This window comes from Condylura cristata, unplaced genomic scaffold (assembly GCF_000260355.1).
Source record: "Condylura cristata isolate star-nosed mole 26May11 unplaced genomic scaffold, ConCri1.0 scaffold00004, whole genome shotgun sequence".
Lineage (NCBI taxonomy): Eukaryota > Metazoa > Chordata > Mammalia > Eulipotyphla > Talpidae > Condylura > Condylura cristata.
Window position 1 is genome coordinate 54,915,589 of NW_004567105.1, and position 19,234 is coordinate 54,934,822.

General features: G+C 51.7%; 1 protein-coding gene across 1 annotated transcript; it reads left to right on the top strand.

Moving 5' to 3' along the window:
- The first annotated feature begins 507 nt into the window (after positions 1-507).
- FAM3D (family with sequence similarity 3, member D) lies at positions 508-18,802 on the top strand. Its single transcript, XM_004676558.1, has 8 exons — positions 508-637; positions 7,633-7,750; positions 8,466-8,524; positions 12,138-12,188; positions 14,367-14,451; positions 15,147-15,273; positions 17,522-17,602; positions 18,611-18,802. Exons 1-8 carry the CDS (start codon positions 508-510, stop codon positions 18,800-18,802), a joined length of 843 nt encoding a protein of 280 aa, XP_004676615.1.
- The last annotated feature ends 432 nt before the right edge of the window (positions 18,803-19,234 follow it).

Consider the following 19,234-nt stretch of genomic DNA (forward strand, 5'->3'; position numbering starts at 1 on the left):
GTCATGACCTCAGTGGCAACGGCCTTACTGTGCCCTCTCTGTGACTAAGGGACTCCAGTTCATAGAGGCCAAGCCCTGCCCAAGGTCACACTGGGAGGTGGCTGCCACACCTGTGCCAGCTCCCTTCCCAGGGTCATCAGTCATAGGCCCTGCCTCCTACACTCCTGCCACCATTCTCAGACCTCAGGTCAGGGTGCTGGAGACAATAGCTGATTTCCAGTCATAAAAAATTCTCTCTCTGGAGAGCTAAGCAGAGCCCAGGAAGGCGTGTTGCTATCTTTCTTTTTGGTGGCCCCACTGTGGGAAATGTTTCCAAGTAATTTTGCCCCATGGCCTCAACACTTGGTCACCCTGTGGGTTCATACCTGGTCTCACCATGTGGTCCCAAGAACTGGTCCCTGGGGTGGGCATTAACTGGGCCTGCAACACAGGATGATACCATCCATTGGGGGGGATTTGGCAAGGGCCCTTGGGCAATCTTCCCACTAGAAGTGCTGATTTGTTCTCATGGCTACCTCTTTGCTGACAGGGATTCTTCGCACGCTGGTCCTCATCTCTGTCATGGCTATCACATGCATCTTTATCAGCACCTACACCAAATTCAACATGAAAACCTTCCACCCTCCCCGCTGGATCGGTGAGTAGGGCTGACTGCAAGGGGCAGGGCCCGTGGACCAGGGCTAGGGGTGATGAATCTACTTATCCCTCCACCCTTCTGGGTGGTGCTGGAGACATCTAGACATGGCAGGAATCCCAGTCACTGGGGACAGGGGAGAGGGGAATGAAAGAGGAAATCCCCAGGCTGTCAGGAAGAATGGAGCCCATAGGGAACAGAAAATGTTCCAAGCCCCTGTACCTATATCAAGGACAACTTTGGAAATGTGACTCCAAGAAGGAAGGCAGGAAGATAGAGGGAAGATGATGAGAGGGAGGGAAGAAGGGAGAAAGCTGTCAGCATTGAGTGGCTTGTGTTAGTTCTTGCTATTTCCTCTGCCTGAAACCCTCTTCACATGAATGTCCCTGTGGCCAGCTCTTCCTTGCCTTGGGTCTCTGTTCAGATGTTACCCCTCAGAGAGGCCTTCCCTAACCATGCCCAGCTCCAACCATGCCCCTCCCGCTACTTCAACTGCTGCTGCCAGCTAATCCCTTCAGAGTGTCACTGTCACTCTTCTTTTTGCTGTTTATTTGGTGTTGGCCTTAGAATGTGAGCTTTCTGAAGGCAAGAAGTTTATCTCATGTAGATCCATCTTTCGAGCACTTGGTGCAAAATAGATCCTTAGTAAATATTTGATAAAAGTCAGGAAAATGGAGGCTGAATGGGTGAATGGGGAGAGGGTGAGGTATACAAAGACTCTTTTGATCTGTATAAAATCCCCACGGGATGATCTACAATGTGCCTGTGGAATGCACTTGTGTGTCATTCTATGTATGGTCTGAGAAAATAACAACACAGGGATTTTTTTTTTAATAATAGTTTATTTTTACATCATTTGGTGCATTTTTTCATCTCAGTTATAATCCCCGTGGGCTTCCCATCACCAAATCACCCACGTGCCATCACCATGGTCCAATGCATTTCCCTCCCCCCACTGTTTTTGATCCCATTCCCCCATAAGATGTCTCTGGTATATGGCTGTTCATCATTACTATTTTCTCGCCTAGTTCGTTATACTCCTGCTTTGAGTGAAACCATCCACAGGATTATTTTTTAAAGTGCCTAAATTCCTCTTGCAGATATTAGAACAATAATGGGAACCCAGATCTCCCAGACCCAAATCCTTCAAAGGATTTCCCTCTGTATCCCCCCCCCCCCCGTTAGAAACCAAGAACCACTTACACTGTCACAGCCAAGCATGACATATAGTGACCCAGACTAGCTCCTGGTTCCCCAAAGTGGGGAGAAGCCAGTGCCCCATCTTTAGCACACACTGCCCCACAGTGGAGTGTCAGAGACTCCTTACCTCACCCACTTCTTGCCCACACCCATGTCAGGATGGTTTATATGGATGAGGTGGCCATGGTGACCCAGCCTGTGGCACTGCTTTCAGACCAGAGATTGATCAACTGTGCAGTAGCCTTGGAGGAGTGGACTCAGGTCAGGCTAGGAGGCTCGGAGCCTGTGTGGGCTCAGGAATGTCCTCAGAAAGAGAGGAGAATGTTGAAAGGAGAACATCAAAGAGGTTTCCTTCTCAGAAATCAGCAACCCGGGCTTTAATGAATCAACACCTCCAACTAACAGTCACCAAGCAGTCTCCCTGATTGATCCCAGAGACCCCTCCAAAAGAGGAACACATGGTCTCCAGCTCATGGTCTGAGTCAGAGAAACAAATAGATTAATTACAGAATGCACAAAGCCACAGGTGACTGAGAAGGGAGGAAGGCCTGAGGCAGCAGGAAGTGGAGCCCAGCAGCGAGCACGCACCGGGGGTTTGTTCATTTACCCCAGAAGTTTCTGACCTGGTTGCACACACCCCAAGTAATTATTGAATGTACTAATAACGAAGAAGAGATATGGCTGTAACACGCATGCATTGCTTGTTTGTTATTATAGTAACACATAATTTCCTTTTTTAATCTAATCTATGTTGTTTTATGCATTTTGTAACTTGCCTTCTGTTAAATAAGCTAGTGTCCGTGTCTCAGAGAAGTGGAAGTAACTTGACTCCAAGGGTGGTTTTTTTTTTATGTTTATTTTTTTTTATTAAATTTAATTATTTGTTTTCTTTCAGCATTGTTAATTCTTGCACAGCATTTGGTTCTTCCCCTCAGTGCACTCCCTGGAGTTTTCCTGTCCCCAAATCAACCGTGATCCGTCACCACGGTCCCTTGTGCTCTTCCCTCCCCTGATTGATCCTCCCTCTTCCTCCCCTGCTTTATGACTTAGATCTCTGGTCACCTTGCAAACTTTGTCTTTTTACAAGAGTTGTTTTCAACCACCGAAGGGGTCCATGGCATAGAAATCAGGAAATTACAAATTCTCCATTTTGCTGGCACATTAAGCATGGTGTTTCAGCTTGAGTGACAGGTCTAACTCTGCCTTGCATTAAAGAAAAAAAAAATGGCATGTCTTGACTCAGGTAGCTGGGACTTAGGTTTGGCTGGATTTAGGGTCCTCCATAAAGTCCCCAGAATCTGTCCCTGTGTCCCTGGGTCTGCTTGTTGCTACCTCACCTCATTCTCAGCTTCCCTCTGAGCTGAGAGAAGCTGCCTCTCTCCCCAGCCATGTGACTGCTGCCTCCTGCCACCTCCCTGTGGGGCTGGGGAGGCCGGGGTAGCGACACTCCAAGAGAGATAGCCCCCCGAATTGAGTAGAAAGTGTGTGGGGGTCCCCTAAAAAGGAGGACACACTCCCCAGCATCTCTATGTCCACTGGAGGCCCTGTCCTCTAGACCCACCACCGGTGTGGCAGGAGATCTGACCTAGAACAACAGAAACAGCCAAGGCGGCAGGAAGTGCCTGCAGCCAAGAAGCCCAGGCCAGGCAGTTGGTGCAGCTGCAAGTCAGGAGAGGAGCCTGGACTCTGCTGAGAAACTAAGCAGCAGGTGGCCAGGGCACTGGGTGCTGAGCTAGTTTACTGTATCATCCCTGCTCCCTGTGAGGGCAAATGTCATCCCCTGCTGTGTGGTCAAGGAGCTGAGGCCCTGGAGGCTAAAGCAGGCCCAAGCTGCAGTGGGTCCAACAACAGAGCCGTGCGTGCGTGCGTGCGTGCGTGCGTGCGTGTGTGTGTGTGTGTGTGTGTGTGTGTGTGTGTGTAGAGGCGGCTGCAGTGTGAGCAGACTCACAAAGGAGATGGCTCATGAAATAAATAAACATGAATGTTGCAACATGAACTAGAGGGTCCTCAGGCCAAAGCCACTCTAAGGTTCCTCTTCCTACACCCCAGCCCCAACTTTCAACCTGCAAAGGGTGGGGTTTGGAGGGGCAAATCTCTTTCTCTAACAAGATTCTGTTCTCTCCAACAGGTGGGGCCCCCAAGGAGAAGCGTGAGTACCCACTCAGCCCCCATTGCCTTAGCATGAGGTGTCTCAGGTCTCGCCTCCAAGTCCTGTGGTCCCCCAAAAATCTTGTTTCCCAGAGTGTGCCCGGCTCTCTCCTCCTCATGCCCAAAAATGCCTTTTGAGGGCCCTGAACAAAGTGGCTGAGTGCCCTCTCTCAGCCAGCTGGAGGTGTACACTGCTTGACTGTCCCCTTCCAAGGTCACCTTCCTTGCAATCTGGACCACACCCGGCCCTGCCTCCCCTCACAGCTGCCACCCCTGTAGTGCTTCCTCCCTTCTCCCCTCCCCAGCTTGGAGGCCAAAAATGGAGTCTATGTTTATTACCATCACTACAGTGACGCCTCCCATCACCCCCACCAGGCCTGGTTCGTAGTTCATGTCGGGCTCTGCAGGGCCCCCAGAGACACCCAGAAGCTAGTTATCCATTGGGGTAAAAGGGCCAAGTGTGCCAAAAGAGGTGGGGAAAGTGTTCTGAATTCCAAAAGGGACAACTCTTTCCAGTGGGAACGGGGGCCACAGAAAATACCAGTTTTTCAGCTGTGCCTTACAGAAGAGAGGTTGGCTACCTAAAGACCAAGAGTCAGGAGGGCCCAGGGCTCCAGGGAAGACCTTGGTGAGACAGTTGGGGAGTAAAGAGAGTGCTGGAGGACAGGCATGGCACTCGGAGATGCGTGAACAGGGTTTCGGCACATGCGCATGCGCTAGTGCTGAGCTGGTGGAAGGGACGATTATAGTAACATTGCCTGGTGCCTGCTATGCGTCAGACGCTGCTTTTAGACCTGCAATGGCATCTCATGCATCCTCACCACAAACCTACGTAGGCGCTGTAACTGTCTCATTTTATGATGAGGAAACTGAGGCTCAGAGGGTGAAATCTCTTGACCACGGCCTGCTGACGGAGCAAGACCTCCCATCTAGATCAGAGCCCTCTCTCTCAACACCACTCTACCGGGGGCAACACCTCCAGGTCTTCCCTCTCCTTCCGCAAACTGGTAGACTATGAAAAGGGATGCAGCTCCAGGAGCAGGGCATGGGAATCCCGGTGGAATTATAGTGTAACAGCTCTAAGAGTCCACATAAGTCTTTCCCGCACATCCTCAACCCCATCTCTTGGAAGCCTCGAGTCATACGCTGAAGTGGACATAGATGGTCCCCACGTCTTGGTAGTGAACAAACACTCAGACATTAGCTGCTGGAGGGATGGCAAATCCAAGCACACTGCTGCCTTCCACCTGTCCACCCCGAGGTAGACATCACCAATCCATCCCAGCAGCCTTTCCTCCTACCCCACTCCTGAGGTAGACATCACCAATCCATCCCAGCAGCCTTTCCTCCTAGCCCACTCCTGAGATAGACATTACCAATCCATCCCAGCACACCTTTCCTCCTAGCTCACTGCAGCCTCAGATTATTGTGAAGCTTCTAATAGTAGGTTCATTGACACTGAAATTGGCCAGAGGGGGCCATCTCTGGCCAGTCACAGAGCAGATCACTGGGAGTGCAGAACAAGTGTCCTGACTGCACCCCATCCAGTGCCCAGCTCCGTGCCCTAACCAACATCATTAGGATTTCCAGAGGAGCTGGGCAGCTGATGGGCACAGTCCTCCCCGCCTGAGCCCAGAAGCAAATCCCTTGCCTCCCACTCACTTGGTCCCATGTGCCTCGTCTCCAGTCATCCCTGAGACCATGGTCAGAAAATCAATTTCAGAAAAGCCTGCTTAAGCCGACCTGCTGGCACCAGGTTTATCAGACTTAGCTGCAGTTGTTTAGGTGCTGGGTAAACTCTAGGCATGGTCCCAGAGGCCTAGCGTAATCCCTCGGCAAAGGTGAGGACCTCTGCTTTCACAAATAAACTGACTTACCCCGGTAGGGGCAGTGGCCTGTGGTGAGGCCCAGGGCCCAGGTGGTGAGGCTCACCGCAGATGCAGCGCCCTCACCAGCACCATTTCTCAGCCAGCCCCTGGGTCGCGGGCTCCCTCCAGAGTTTGGGGAAAGGGAGTTGGGTCACATCCCCTTCCCAGCACTCTCCCCCTGGAGCCCCAGGCCTGGATACCCACCGCCTTCTGAGCAGCCCCCGTGAGTGCCTCCCCTGTGGCCCTTGCCTGGTGACAGTATCCTGCTTGCACCAGTGGGGGCTGTGCTCAGAGTCGACATGCTGAGGGCAGCGCCCACTCCTAGGAAGGGGCATTTACCTATTCATAGGTGCCATGAGGGTGGCAAGCCTAGTGGCAGTGGGGTGTGGCCCCCTGATTCAGTGAAAGTCCCTGTAGGCTAGCAGGTGCCCTGAGGCCCTAATGACCCTGACTACGTGGTCCCTTCTAGCTCCACCCCAATGCTGTATGTCCACTCAATAGCTACTTCTGGATGCCTACTACATGCCATACTACTGGCGTCACTGGGATAATTTACCAGAATACATATGAAGTGCTCTGTGCCTAGCACATAACCCCCTTGGGCATACAGCTTTTATCAGGAAGCCTGTGGGTTTGCTCCGAGCATTCATCAGTGGAGCTCAGCCAGGGGGCTGGCACAGGGGCTGCGGGGAGAGAGAAGCTGCCCCATCACCATTTTCCAGGGGCACGTTCTCTAACTCCATGTTTGCCAATCCTCCCTAATGGTACCTGAACTGTCAGGTAGTATTAAAAACACGCATTAATATAAATTAGAACTGTCAGGCAGAAAGCATAGGTGATAGTGCAAACTGGCAAGGAGCCCGCTGAGGACTGAGTGGATAAGCAGCTGTGTTTGGGGGTTCCATCGGCATGTACCCGCATTCCCAGGCCCCCAGGGTTTGTCCTGTGAGAGCTTGTGAAGGGGACATGGCTCTGAATAACAGTCACAGGAGTCAGGAGCCGTGGAATGAGTCCTCGGTAGGTTCTGGTACCTCCAGCTGGATCCATGTGGTATCCCAGGGTCTAGGTGCCCAAGAATTGAACAAACGAATGAATGAATAGCCAGTGGGCACTGACCATTAACCTGGGCTCATTTATTCCTCACAAGAACCAAGTGGGGATCATGACTCCATTTCAGATGAGGAAGTTGAGATGTAAGGGGGTGAGGACTTGCCCAAGGGCACCCAGAGTTGAGAGGTGCTCCCCCTTTTTAAAAAAAATTTATTTATGCTTGCAGAAATGAGCGACAGGCCAGAGTATGGTGGGTGAGAGGACTCACCAGACAGAGTGGGGAGCAGAACAGGCAGACTGACAAAGTACACTGCCGAGGGGAGCAGTGGGCAGGTCAGAAGTCTGTAACGCCGTGTGGATCAGCTCCCTGGATGGGGATCGAACTCGTGCTGCAGTGGCTTTGGAGAGCTTCATAATGTGGGGCTTTAACCCATTGTGCCACCACGGAGACCCCTGGGGCCTATGTTGAATTACCTGGGGCTATGCTAGGGCTGGAGCTGTGCTAAGAAGCTCAAAAATAATTCTGGGTGGTCAGACCATGGTCAGCATCCTGTGCCTGTGTTGGGGCGTCGGTGGTACTGAGGGAGAACAGAAGGGGGCAACCCCCTGGCCTTAAGTGGTCAGCAAAAGCTTCTTGGGGAGGAGGTGGCTGAGCTGGAGTCGCCCCTGTCCCCTCCTCCCTCAGGTTCCTTCCTAGCTGCTGCCACTAAGGTTGGTCTGTTTCTTCTCCAGCATTGATGAAGACGAAGTGTGGCCTCCTCAAGACCTGTGCAGCCAACTTCTTTGCATTTAAAATGAAGAGCGGGGCTGCCAACGTTGTGGGTCCCTCCTTGTGCTTCGAAGACCAAACGTAAGCACGTTTCTTTCCTTCTTTATTAATTGAGCTAACGTTGGTTTGCATTGCTGCTTGTGTTTGGGGAGCATAGCACCCCACTTCAGGTACTGTTGCCGCAGTGCACCCACCACCAAGCTCCTGTGCTCCACCCCCAAGACCATCCTGTTCCATCCCCTCCTCTTCTCACCCCCTGCACCTCCCCTGCCCTCAGGCTTCCTTCATTCACAAGCAGAAGCAGAGGCTGCAGGCCTAGCGATCTGCTGAGAAGTCACCCCGACTGAAGGGAGAAGGAGCGTTTTCCCCAGGAATGCCACAAAACGGGCAGAACGCCAGGCAGGCAGGAGCACAACTCGGTTCCACCTGGGGATCCCAGAGGTCAAGGGATGGCAACGACCTCGGGGCTCTGCCTTCCTCCAGGCCAGCAGGCCTCAAGGCACCAGGAGGAGGGCTAGCTCTGCCTGCCAGCACCTCAGAACCCCAAGTGGGTATCTTCCCTCTTGTCTGAGCAGACTGTTCTGGTCCCAACATGCTGTGAGGGAGTTCTGAGAACACAGCCACCCCTTATTTCCAGGAGAAAGCAGGTGGCCCACATTTTTCTTGATGCTTCTGCGCGGTGCCCGTGAACCCGTGTGGAGTACCAGTGTCGTGAACCCGTGTGGAGTACCAGTGTCAAAAGCAGAGTGTTTGTTCCACCCTCAGGACCAACAGTTGTTTTGTCTTCCTTCTTCAGCATCATGAGTCCTGTGAAAGACAATGTGGGCAGGGGCCTGAACATCGTCCTGGTGAACGGTGAGTTAACAACTCATTGGCCCCGCCCCATGACAGCTCCAGCATGATTATAGCACAGGAAGGGGGTTGCCGAGGGAAGTCATTGCCCCTTTATCCCGCCAACATTGCCTCAGCTCCTGCTACTTCCAGGCATCAATCCCATAGTGCTCAAGGGGGACACCTGGCTGGCCTAACACAGCTGATGCCGCCTTCAGTTCCGCCAGCCGCCTGCCCCCTGCATCTACCTCAGGAGGCTATGCCCTTCCTGTGACACATGACACCATCCTCAAACTGCCCCAGCCCAAACCAGTGCACAGGGACAACCAATGACATTGTAAGATTACAAATTGAGTGCCTGTCTTCATTCATTTATTCACTCAAAAAAATATCAATAGTAGCTACTATTGTCTAGGAAAGGGCCCTAGACAAGGTGCTGGGGGTCAGCCATGAATTAGAAGGTTTCAGATCCCCTTCAAGTAGCCATGAAATTATAATCAATCACAATGTAATGAGTATCTATGGAAGAGAAGGAAGCACAGCTATAGAAGCGAGGTGTGGGGGCAGTCAGGGGAGGCTTCCTGAGGGAGGCAATCGATGAGGTCTGAAAATGGTAGGAGCTGGTCAGGAGAAAAGTGGGGCTGTTCCTTCCAGGCAGGCACGACCTTATATAGAGAGCAGGGAAGAGAAGAGAAAAGAAGGCCCTTAGGAGCGTGGGAGGGGTGCATACAGGTTCTTTCTGGCAGCAGCTGGCAGTGGTGAGAGACAAGGCTGAGGGTGGCTGGGTTGCTAAGGAGTGTCAATCTGAAGCAAAGGGAATAAGAAATCCTTGAAGATGCTTTGAAGACTATTAAGAGCTAGCTGACATTTCAGAAACCTTCCAGCTTACAGTATGGAAGCTAGAGGCAGAGAGATGTTGGAGAAGAAGGGGAAAACCCACAGTCTCACTAACCCTGCCTCTAGTGGTGTTGACCAAGAGGTCAACTACATTGTGCCTGGCACATTTCTCAGGAGAGAGTGGAGCTTCAGGGGCCACACAGGACAGGTGGTCTGGCCCCAGGCAAGACCCTCCTCTCTGCCTTTAGCTCTTAAATGGTGAACAAGGGCTATTTCCCTGCATCTAAGGGCCATTCCTGGGATAAGTGTCAGAGCAAATGGCAAAAAAGGCACAACAGGCTCTTAGGAGGGAAATAGTAATGGCTGTGTGTAGCACAACCACATGACTGCACTTACGAAGTGAGGCTGAGAATGGAACCCTGGGCTTGCCAGTGGCAAGTCCCTGCACTTTACTCCTTGAGGAATAACCCCCCCCCCTTAGAAAGTCTCTGGTTCAGAGAAGAAGTCAAGGCCTGAGGCAAAGATGGAGCCTTGCTGGAGTGGGGTGAGAGGGCAGCTATGCCAGCTTCCTAGGGGCCAAAGAAAGGCCAGGAAAGTAGGGAAAGGGGGCCTACTTCTCTTCAGTGGCATGCGGGTTGCTCAGAGTGGTCTCAGAGTGTTATCAGTTTCCAGGTTCTTGATCTCTCCAAGACACAGAAATTACAGGGACTCTAGTCCTGCAGGTAGCAAACAAGAATTTATTAAAACATACGCAGTTCAGGCTCAGGGCGTCAGCACCAGGGACAGGGTCCGAGTGCTGCTTCCCCAGAGAACAGTGGAGGCTCCATTTAAGCAGTTTTAACCTGGCAAAATTAAGGGGCTAGAGTCCTTTCTTTGTTCTTCCTTCCAGGGGTCATTCCATCTCTTGAACCCTATCTTCTTGTGCCCATGACCTCTTACCAGTAACATGGTGGATTCCGGATCATCAGCCTAGAAGGGCTATTTGCCTAGGGGTATATCTAAAGTATGTATTGGGGAGAGGTTCCTTCCTAGAAAGACAGTCACTATCTGATTGTGGGTGCCTGACCTGGCCCCACATCTCCTGTGGAGAAATGCTCCTTTCTAAATAATAATGACTGGGTTGGCCCGAGCCTGAGTCATTATTGAGGATGATGGAACTTCTGGAGACTCAGGACACAAGAGCACTTAAGGCCTGATAGACCCCCCCAAAGACTATAGGAGCCTCAGTTTGCACTGACTGCCCCCTCAGTCTGCATTCCTCCTTCACACACACTCCTCCACCCCAGAGAGGAGAGTAGGAATGGCTGGATCTTCAGCTGCCCTGGCTGAGCCACGCTGTCCGCTCTGCCCTCAAGTGGACCCTGCTGGAGAAGGCCTCTCTGAATAGGCTTGATTACTTGGGCTCAGATTAGGGCCTACCTCCTGCCCTTCAAAAGCCCAAAATAAAAACAACTGCCAATAACATCAAATGCTCACTGAGCTTTACTGAGTGCTGCCTTCCTTTAACTTTCTCACCTTGCTGCATCCCGTGCTGCAGGTAAGATATGGGGGCTCGAGTAGTTTAGGCAACTTGCCCACGGATGCCCAGCCAATGGAATCACCTAGATAGATTTGACCCTGGATCTGGCTAGGCCCAGATCTGAATCATTCAGCTGAAGTAGCTCTCTACACTAGAAATGTCTCCAGGCACCTGCCCCTGCCAGCTAACAGGTCACTTTTGGGCCGCAGGCCTCACCTGTACAATGAACAAACAACCGTTTTTAAAAGATTGCTAAACATTCATGGTTCTTGCCCTTTTAAAGAGCAGAGTTTCCTTGAAAGTGTTCCTCCCCCTATTCTGGAAATTTCACAGCAATGTCAGTTTCCAAGTGTCCCAGGTGAGCTGAGGTGCTCCTTGGGTTTGGATTTAAGTGACTGAGAACCTAGAGGAGCTGCAGAGTGAGCCAGCCTCCTCCCAGGAGGAGAGCTACCTAGGCTCAAGCCCTAATCCCCACCCTCTTCAGTAATCTGCAAACTGCAGTGGGGGAGGGAAAAGGGGGAACGTGGTGCCCATCCCCTCTGCAACACCTCCATCTAGTGGTTCAATGTGTGAACTGCAGCATTTGTCCTGGACACCTGGTTCCCTGTAGGACCGTGTATCCTTTGTTAAAATCACAGGCCACAATTCAGATTACCCAACTCTGGACACTAACTAATTCAGCTCACTGCAAAGCCCTTTGCTTGAATAATTGGAAGACTCAAATTGCAGATGTCTTATTTAACGTAGGAATGATGATTTAACGCAGGAATGATGATGATGATGATTGTATTTTTATTACTATTTTGCAGCTAAAATTTATCTCATGTGCTTACTGTTTAAACTATATTTCACTTGAAGCCCATTCTACAGACACAAAAAATAGCATCAAAATTCTTTGGTGAAGGCTACAATTGGACTTTTCACAGTGAACTTAATGTAGTGCACATCATATTGATTTTCACTGATGCATGCCTGAAAATTGTATAATGTTACAATACAGTGTCACTTCAATTTAAAAAATGAAGATCATAATGCTAAGTCGTGCATTAGGAGGCGACCAGGCAGAACCCAGAGCCCACACCATTATGTTCTAATACCTCCCAGATCAGCCCAGTTGTTATCATGCACCAACTTTAGTCCTGTATGCTTTCTGTAGCACCTGACTTTATTCCGGTTTTATCCTATTCTTAGATCTCAGTCTAAAGAATAGCCACTTTCTGGAAAATGACAGGCAGATTGATACATCACAGGAAATAACAGTTCCATTCTTTCATCCCTTAGGAAGCTCCGGGGCCATACTGAAACACGACTCTTTTGACATGTACTCTGGAGGTAGGCACCTCTGTTGGCAATGAAGTTAGGTGGGTTGAGCTACTTCCTGTGGCAGGAGAGCCCTGGGATGCTGGGGTGCTTGGCTTTTTGTTTTCCATGGAGGCAAGGTGGGGCTTGAAGATCAGGCTGCTGCCTTTGAAACTGCTGCATTCACTGGCTCTCCCTGATGCCGATCCTGAGGAAAGGGTTCATGTGCAAAGTTTATTCTCAAGGGTCGTCACTATGGAGTTGGGAGTGAGACAGGAAATGGAGGCAGCCAGCGCCTCATGGCATCAAGCCATTGACTACTGCAGCATTTGTAACTCCAGAGCCAATGTCCAGTCAAATGCGTACCTCAGAGATATCCTGTGGGGGTAAGGATACCCCCCAAATTCCTTGGCCTCTCAACACATCTTGCCTGCCCCAGCTTGCAAAGTAAGATCTGGAGGCCAGCGAAGACTTTCAGACAAAGAAACCCCCAGGAATGGCTATTGGGCACTCAGGCTTATGCACACCAAATGGCCAAGGATAAGAGCGCATGGCCCAGCTTGCTCTAGGTAATGGGTATCATCTTTTAAGACACAGAGGTCTCTGGCAGGCCTAGGATAAAATCAAAGCCTCCCAAACTTTATCCCAGAAATGATAACTCAAATTGCAGTTCTTGCATGGGATGTCTTTCAGCTCTCTCTGCACAGACCTGTTTCTGGACATCTTTCTGCACATGACCTCCCTTTAGGGAGTCTGTCCTTTTGGCCCTTAGCCTAGCCCTGTGATGGGTCACTGACCTGGGCTCATCTAAGTTCCCAGCAGCAGCTTCTTCACTCTCAGGTCCCAGAGAAAAGCTTTAGTTGTGGGGGAGACTAACAACAACCCTCTAAACCTTCCAAACTGGGGTACAGCACTCCTTTATGCACCCACTGTCCAGCTGGCCACTGAACGTCCCTCCAACACATCTTTGCTCAACGTGCAGCAAAAACACACAGGGCAGCCTGTTGAGGGAAGCGCAGCCCTGGAAGGATCAGGCCCAACCCCTCTCAGTGCAGTCTGACTCAGTCTGCCTCCCCTTTCCCTGCCATCAGGGTGCTGAGCAGCCTCTTACCTCCAGAGGCCCAGGTGACACCTCTTGAGCCTCAATTTTGTCACCTGCACAATAGAGCCATAGTGTCTACTTCCTATGACTGACGTGATGGCTGGTAGAGCAACCCCGGGAGATTGAGTTTTCTCGCTTCTCAGACCTTCTCCCTCACTCCAACCATGTGATTCAGAAGCTAGGGGGAGAGTATCATTGGATGGAATGAATAGAGGAAAAAATGATTCAGAGGATGAAATTCAGTTTGGTAATAGTTTATCATGTCGTGGGGAACAGAAGCACTTCAAGCACAAGCCGTCCCTTCCCACAAGACACCAAAAAGGATGATGACTATTTTTTTATATTTTTTAGCTTTTTACTATTTTTTTTAATAATATAACAGTTTATTTTTACATCATTTTGTACATTTTTTTATCTCAATTGTAATCCCCATGGGTTTCCCATCACCGAGTCACCCGTGTGCCATCACCATAGTCCCGTGCACTTCTCCCCCCCCCACCCCACCCCCGTTTTTTGATCCCATTCCCCACTCCACCCCCACAAAATGTCTCTGGTATATGGCTATTCATTATTCTTATTATTTTCTTACCTGGTCTGTTATACTCGTGCTATGAGCAAAACCAAAGGATGATGACTTTTTAAAGTGAGAAGATAATTAACAGAAGTCACATTTCATTTCTTCCAGATATGTCCTGTCCGTCCAACACTTTAGTGAGATCTTGATATCTGCTAATGGACTTTCAGAACACCCTCTTTTTGTCTCCAGAGTTCAAGGGCCCTTTTGGTGTACATAAGCCTGCTGTGGAGACTGCTTAGAGGCTTGTCCCTGCCTGTTGATCTCACCCAAGGGCCCTTAGACCCTTCATTCTCACAGCGCCCCATCACCGCCACCCCCACACATACACACGTAAGAACCATCTGTGTCCGGAGCCCAGCCCCGCCCCCTGGTTGAGGGCAGCACTGAGCTCTCCCCCAGGACAAGGGCAGCAGAGCTTCCCCGGGAAGCCTCCTCTGGTAGAAGTTCAGGTTGGCCTCCAGATCAGGCAGCAGGGAAAGATCGACAATCATCAACTGTTTCCCCTAGATGATGTTTTTCCTTCCTCCCCCAGATCCTCTGCTTCTGCTGAAATTCCTTAAAGAAATTCCCGACGGCGTGCTGGTGCTGGTGGCCTCCTACGATGACCCAGGGAGCAAGTGAGTGGAAACCTCATGCCTGGCCACACACAGGTGATGCCGCACGAACACGTCACGTCCCAAGTGTCCCTCCCACAGGCCCCCTCCTCCGGCCACTTCCAGAGAAATAACCAGACGGTGGTGTACACGGTGGCCAGGGGGCCATCACCCATTTGGTCACAACAGTGGGAGACTGGAGACACGCCCTGTCCCCTGAGAGCCAGTGGCTACAGAAATTGTGACATGCTGTGACAGAGGGCCTATTGTTTTATATTTAAGACAGAGTGAACAGCCTTGAAAATGATGAGGCTGAAAATATTTAAGCACAGAGAAGAATGCCTACCTTGGGGTGAGGAGAAGTTATGAAAGGATGTTCTTGCAGGGCATGCATGGCAGCAAAATACAAGGAAAATACATGAACATTTTCCAGTGATGATGTCAGGGGGGGTAAGATGGTAATTTTTGGTTAGTCTACGACCAAAGGAATATATATTGTTTATCATGAATGCATGTCACAGCTTCAAATGAATGTATGTTGTAAGTGAAAGGAGAAGGAAAACTTTAACACCTCTCAGCCCCTCTGAGTGGCCTGCAGGGGGGAGTCCTTGCTGTCCCGCCTTGTTTCTCCTGAGGGGGGCGCAGCTGCTGCACACAGAGCGGGGAGGGACACTCACCCATCTCCCAGAGCTCCATCTCTTCCCTCTCATCCTCTGCAGACTGAATGATGAAATCAGGGAGATCTTCTCCAACTTGGGCAGTAACTATGCAAAGCAACTAGGCTTCCGGGACAGCTGGGTCTTCTTAGGGGCCAAAGACCTCAAGAATAAAAGCCCCTATGAGCAGGTAAGTTCATGGAGGTCTCCCCAAGCCACAAAGGGGAGGTGGGGAGTGTGCCAGGGATAGGTGGACATGGACTGGGGCGGCTTGGGAAGGACCCACAGGGCAGTGTAGGGAGGACCATCCCAGAGGTCAGGGGACCAGCTGGCCAGTGCCCCAGGAGTAAGTGGCCTTGACCAATCTTCAAAGAGGTGGCTCGTATATAAATGTATAGATATATAGGTAAGTACCAAAAAGGATAAAGAAGGATGAAAGAAAGCGAGGGATGGCAGAAAGAGAAAGGAATGTAGAAATGAGACCTCTGTGATGGAGCAAGAGACCCTGAGCCGGGTGCCTGCTCCCAGCCGTGACCTTAGCCAAGCCCCTTGTTCCCTAGTCTCCCCACCTGTAACAGGGAGGTTCGGACTGGGGAGCCTCAAGGCCCTTTCTAGTGTCCCTGTGGAGTTGGGGGCTTGCACCAAAAACAACACACAGCAGAACCAGAAACCTCCCTGAGTATGTGGAAGAAGTAGGAAGGGTCCAGAATATAGGGATGCACAGTCACAACCCAGGGCTGACCCAAGCAGAGGGGTCTGAGAGGCACCCAGAAGTGGAATTTGAGAAGCACTCACAGGAGGAAGACCCCCAGCGAAAAGCTGTACCCTGTCCCCCCTCCCTCATACTCCCCGCTCCCCCTCCCCCCACCCCTGCACACACACCAAGGGGCAACTCATCTCTCCATCCCCAGCTCAGAGCAATTCTGAATGCTGGGAAAAACCAGCCAGGTCTTGCCCAGCATGCAGTAGTCCAGTCTCTGCTGGTGAGATCATTCCTTTCTTCCCAGATACCATGATGGGGATCTGTGATGGGTAGATACTTCATAAAGGGCTACTGACGAGAGTGAACTCTGCCTGAAGGCAGTGGGCGTCATGGAAGGCTTCAGTAGGGGAGCACCAAGAGCAGAGTGTCCATAAGAAAGCCCAGCGATGGCAAGTACTTGCTCTGTGCAGGCTCAACCGAGCCAGCCCCATGCAGGGCCTCAGTTAACAGCACAGACCAGGACCCAGAGATGTAGGCCCAGCGGCTGTCTGAGGCCTTGGGCTACTTAGGCCCAGCTGCCTCCAGCAGCAGACTCAGCACTGACACTTTGAGAACTGCTCCCTGGCTGAGCGAGGAGAAGGATGTGGTAGGGGCAGGGCAGGGGGCTGACGCTGTCATCCAATGAGAGCTACCCTGGGGGCTGTGCAGGGGGGCTGCCTCTTCCGGAAAATGTTGCCTCTGTACGTATGTCTATGCTTCTAAGAGAAGGAATAATGTCATTGGAAAGTTCAAAAGAGAGGGTTCTGTTACTCCCAGGGAGTGAGGGGCACAGGGTGCAGGGCTCCAGGGGTCACTGTGGGAAGTGCTACAGGTGGGGCTTGAGGCTGCAGTGGTTGGGGGTGTGGGGCTCTGCTCTTTGTTACAGCATTGCTTCTGGAGCCCGCAAATCCAGGCCAGGACAGCAAAGAGGAAGCAATACAGAAGTCAGTTCCATCTTCACCTCATGCTTATGATCAGCTGTCTGGAACCCAATAGCCCAAAACGAGCAAAAGGGCACAATGATTAAAACTGCACATGGAAACTGGCTTTTAGCAAAGCAGTTACCTAAAACTTTTTGCTAGAACTTCCTTTAAAAAAAAATTTACTTATATGGAACTGGGGTACAGGCCAGAGGTGCAGGGGTGAAAGGATTCACCAGAGACAGAGTGGGGAGCAGAACAGGTGGATCTACTAAAACACACCGCTGAGGGGAGCAGCAGAGGTCTGCCAGGCCATGTGGGTCACCTCCAGTTGTTCTACCATGTGCCAACTAAGTGGCCACTATGGCCTTCAGTGTTTCCATCTGGACAATGGATGGGCAATATGTCCTTCTATTCCTTCTAGGGCCATTGTGAGGATTAGATACAGACACAGAGCAACTACTCAAGAATTACTAGGCTTGCTCCTTTTATTCTTCTTATTTGGGATCTCCTGAAGGGACTGATGAAGATTTGGGGAGAGGAGCTAATGCTCTCCAAATGCACTTCTTTCTTGGTGCCTCCCAAGGCATAACTGGCAGTGGCCAGGCTCTGACCCCATCTCTGAAATCTCAGGAAAGTAACATCCAGCTCCGACCTGTGGCTGTGGCAAGGGTGCAGTGAAGACTTCAAAGCATATGCAGGCGCAGGTCTGCATCCAGAACAGCCCCACTCCCCCCCACCACCAGGGTTGATGTTTCTCGCTCTCCTCTCCCTAGTACTTAAAGAACAACGCAGACTTTAACAAATACGACGGCTGGCCGGAGATGCTAGAGATGGAGGGCTGTGTGCCCAGGAAGGTATTTTAGGATGGTAGCAGCTCTGCCTACCTCAAGACCTGAAGAAATCCCCCGACTTGGGAGCGCGAGCCCCAAGGCTCTGGACTGGACGGCAGGGGCCTGCAGAGAAGGAAGCGGAGCAGCAGAATGGAAACTGTCGAGTAGCCCACGCTGTGCTTTCCCCTTGAGAAACCTCCCAGGACTGAAGCCCCCTGCTGGTGGTCATCTGTGGCGAGAACAGGTGGGTCTCCCGTGGGGCTGCCGTACTTGGCCCACACTGCCCACGCCTGAGCACAATTAAATTTTATTTTTGCTGATTTTTGCATGAACTTTGAGTACTGCATGTGCACGTTTCGCCCTAGGGTGTTCTGGTTCTGACTGGCTTTGCCTGGACCGTGAGTTCACATAGGCCAGTGGCAGCCTGGGGCAAGCTGTTAGGCAGCTAGAAGAAGAGCAAACTCCTGGGATTTCGTTTAGGCCTGAAAGGATCTTAGGTTCCAACATAGCTGTCACTGGAGGTTACTGGGTATTGCACTGGAGGCTACTCGTATTGGGGGGAGGCCGGGGGGGCAGTGAATTTCTGCAGTTAGACCCACAGCAACAGAGAAAGCCAGAGGGCAGGTGCTTGAAGCACCACCTTCACTGGCTATCTCAGTAAGAGGGACAAGAGATGGAGGCAGGAGGTGTGTGAAAGACCGAGAATGACCAGACCAAAGGGAAGCTCAGGAGCCGCACCCTCTGGTCTCTGTGCCTTTCCTCTACACCCCTCCACCTTACCCCCCACCTTCTGCTGTAGTCCCTGAGATGAGATTCCAGGGTTCCAGGGCAGGTGATTTGTTTGGGAAATGATTGCAAAACCAAGAAGCAGGACTGTAAGCCAGGGAGGGGAGGTGGCCGGTGATGTGTGCATGGGCCCAGCTCCATCCCACCAGGAGACCAAGCCTCGGATCTCCTAGAGGGAGAGAGCTAGGCACCCCGCACCAACTCCAGTCAGCCATTGCTAGTGCTGGGGATGCGGTGAATCCCTAGGGAGACCCCTGGGTGCGCCTCTTCTGCCCCTGGGTGCACCTCTTCTGCCCCTGGGTGCGCCTCTTCTGCCCCTGGGTGCGCCTCTTCTGCCCCTGGGTGCGCCTCTTCTGCCCCTGGGTGCGCCTCTTCTGCCCTGCAGAGAAAAGGACTGCTGTCTGGCTGCCCGGTGGGTCCTCAGCCGAGAGATACTGACCCTGGTGGCGGGGGCCTGCTGGAGTGGCAACCTGAGAGAGGATGCTGAGACCCTGCCTAGAGTCTCTGAGAAGCACCTGGGGGTACCCTAGCCAAAGGTCCAGGAGGGGTCAGGGAGCAGAAAGCAGAGGTGCGCAGGCCCCTAGGCTGAGCCAGGGAAACTACAAGATTCAGGAAGATACCCCAGGCCTGGCCCCTGAGCCCACCAGCAGAAGCTGAAGTCCTGGGTGCACTGGTGATACTGGACTCAGAGTTCCCAAGCCCTGGGGACAGGTAGGACTTTAAATGTGTCCAGAGGGCAGAGCGGAGGGCAGAGCGTGGGGCCCTTCAACCAGGAACCATGGCAGGCGGACAAGGGCCAAAGATGCAGTAAGGCCAGGGCCAGTGTGCAATGCTTCGAGTAGCTGGGTGGAGGAAGTCCCCCCAAGCCAC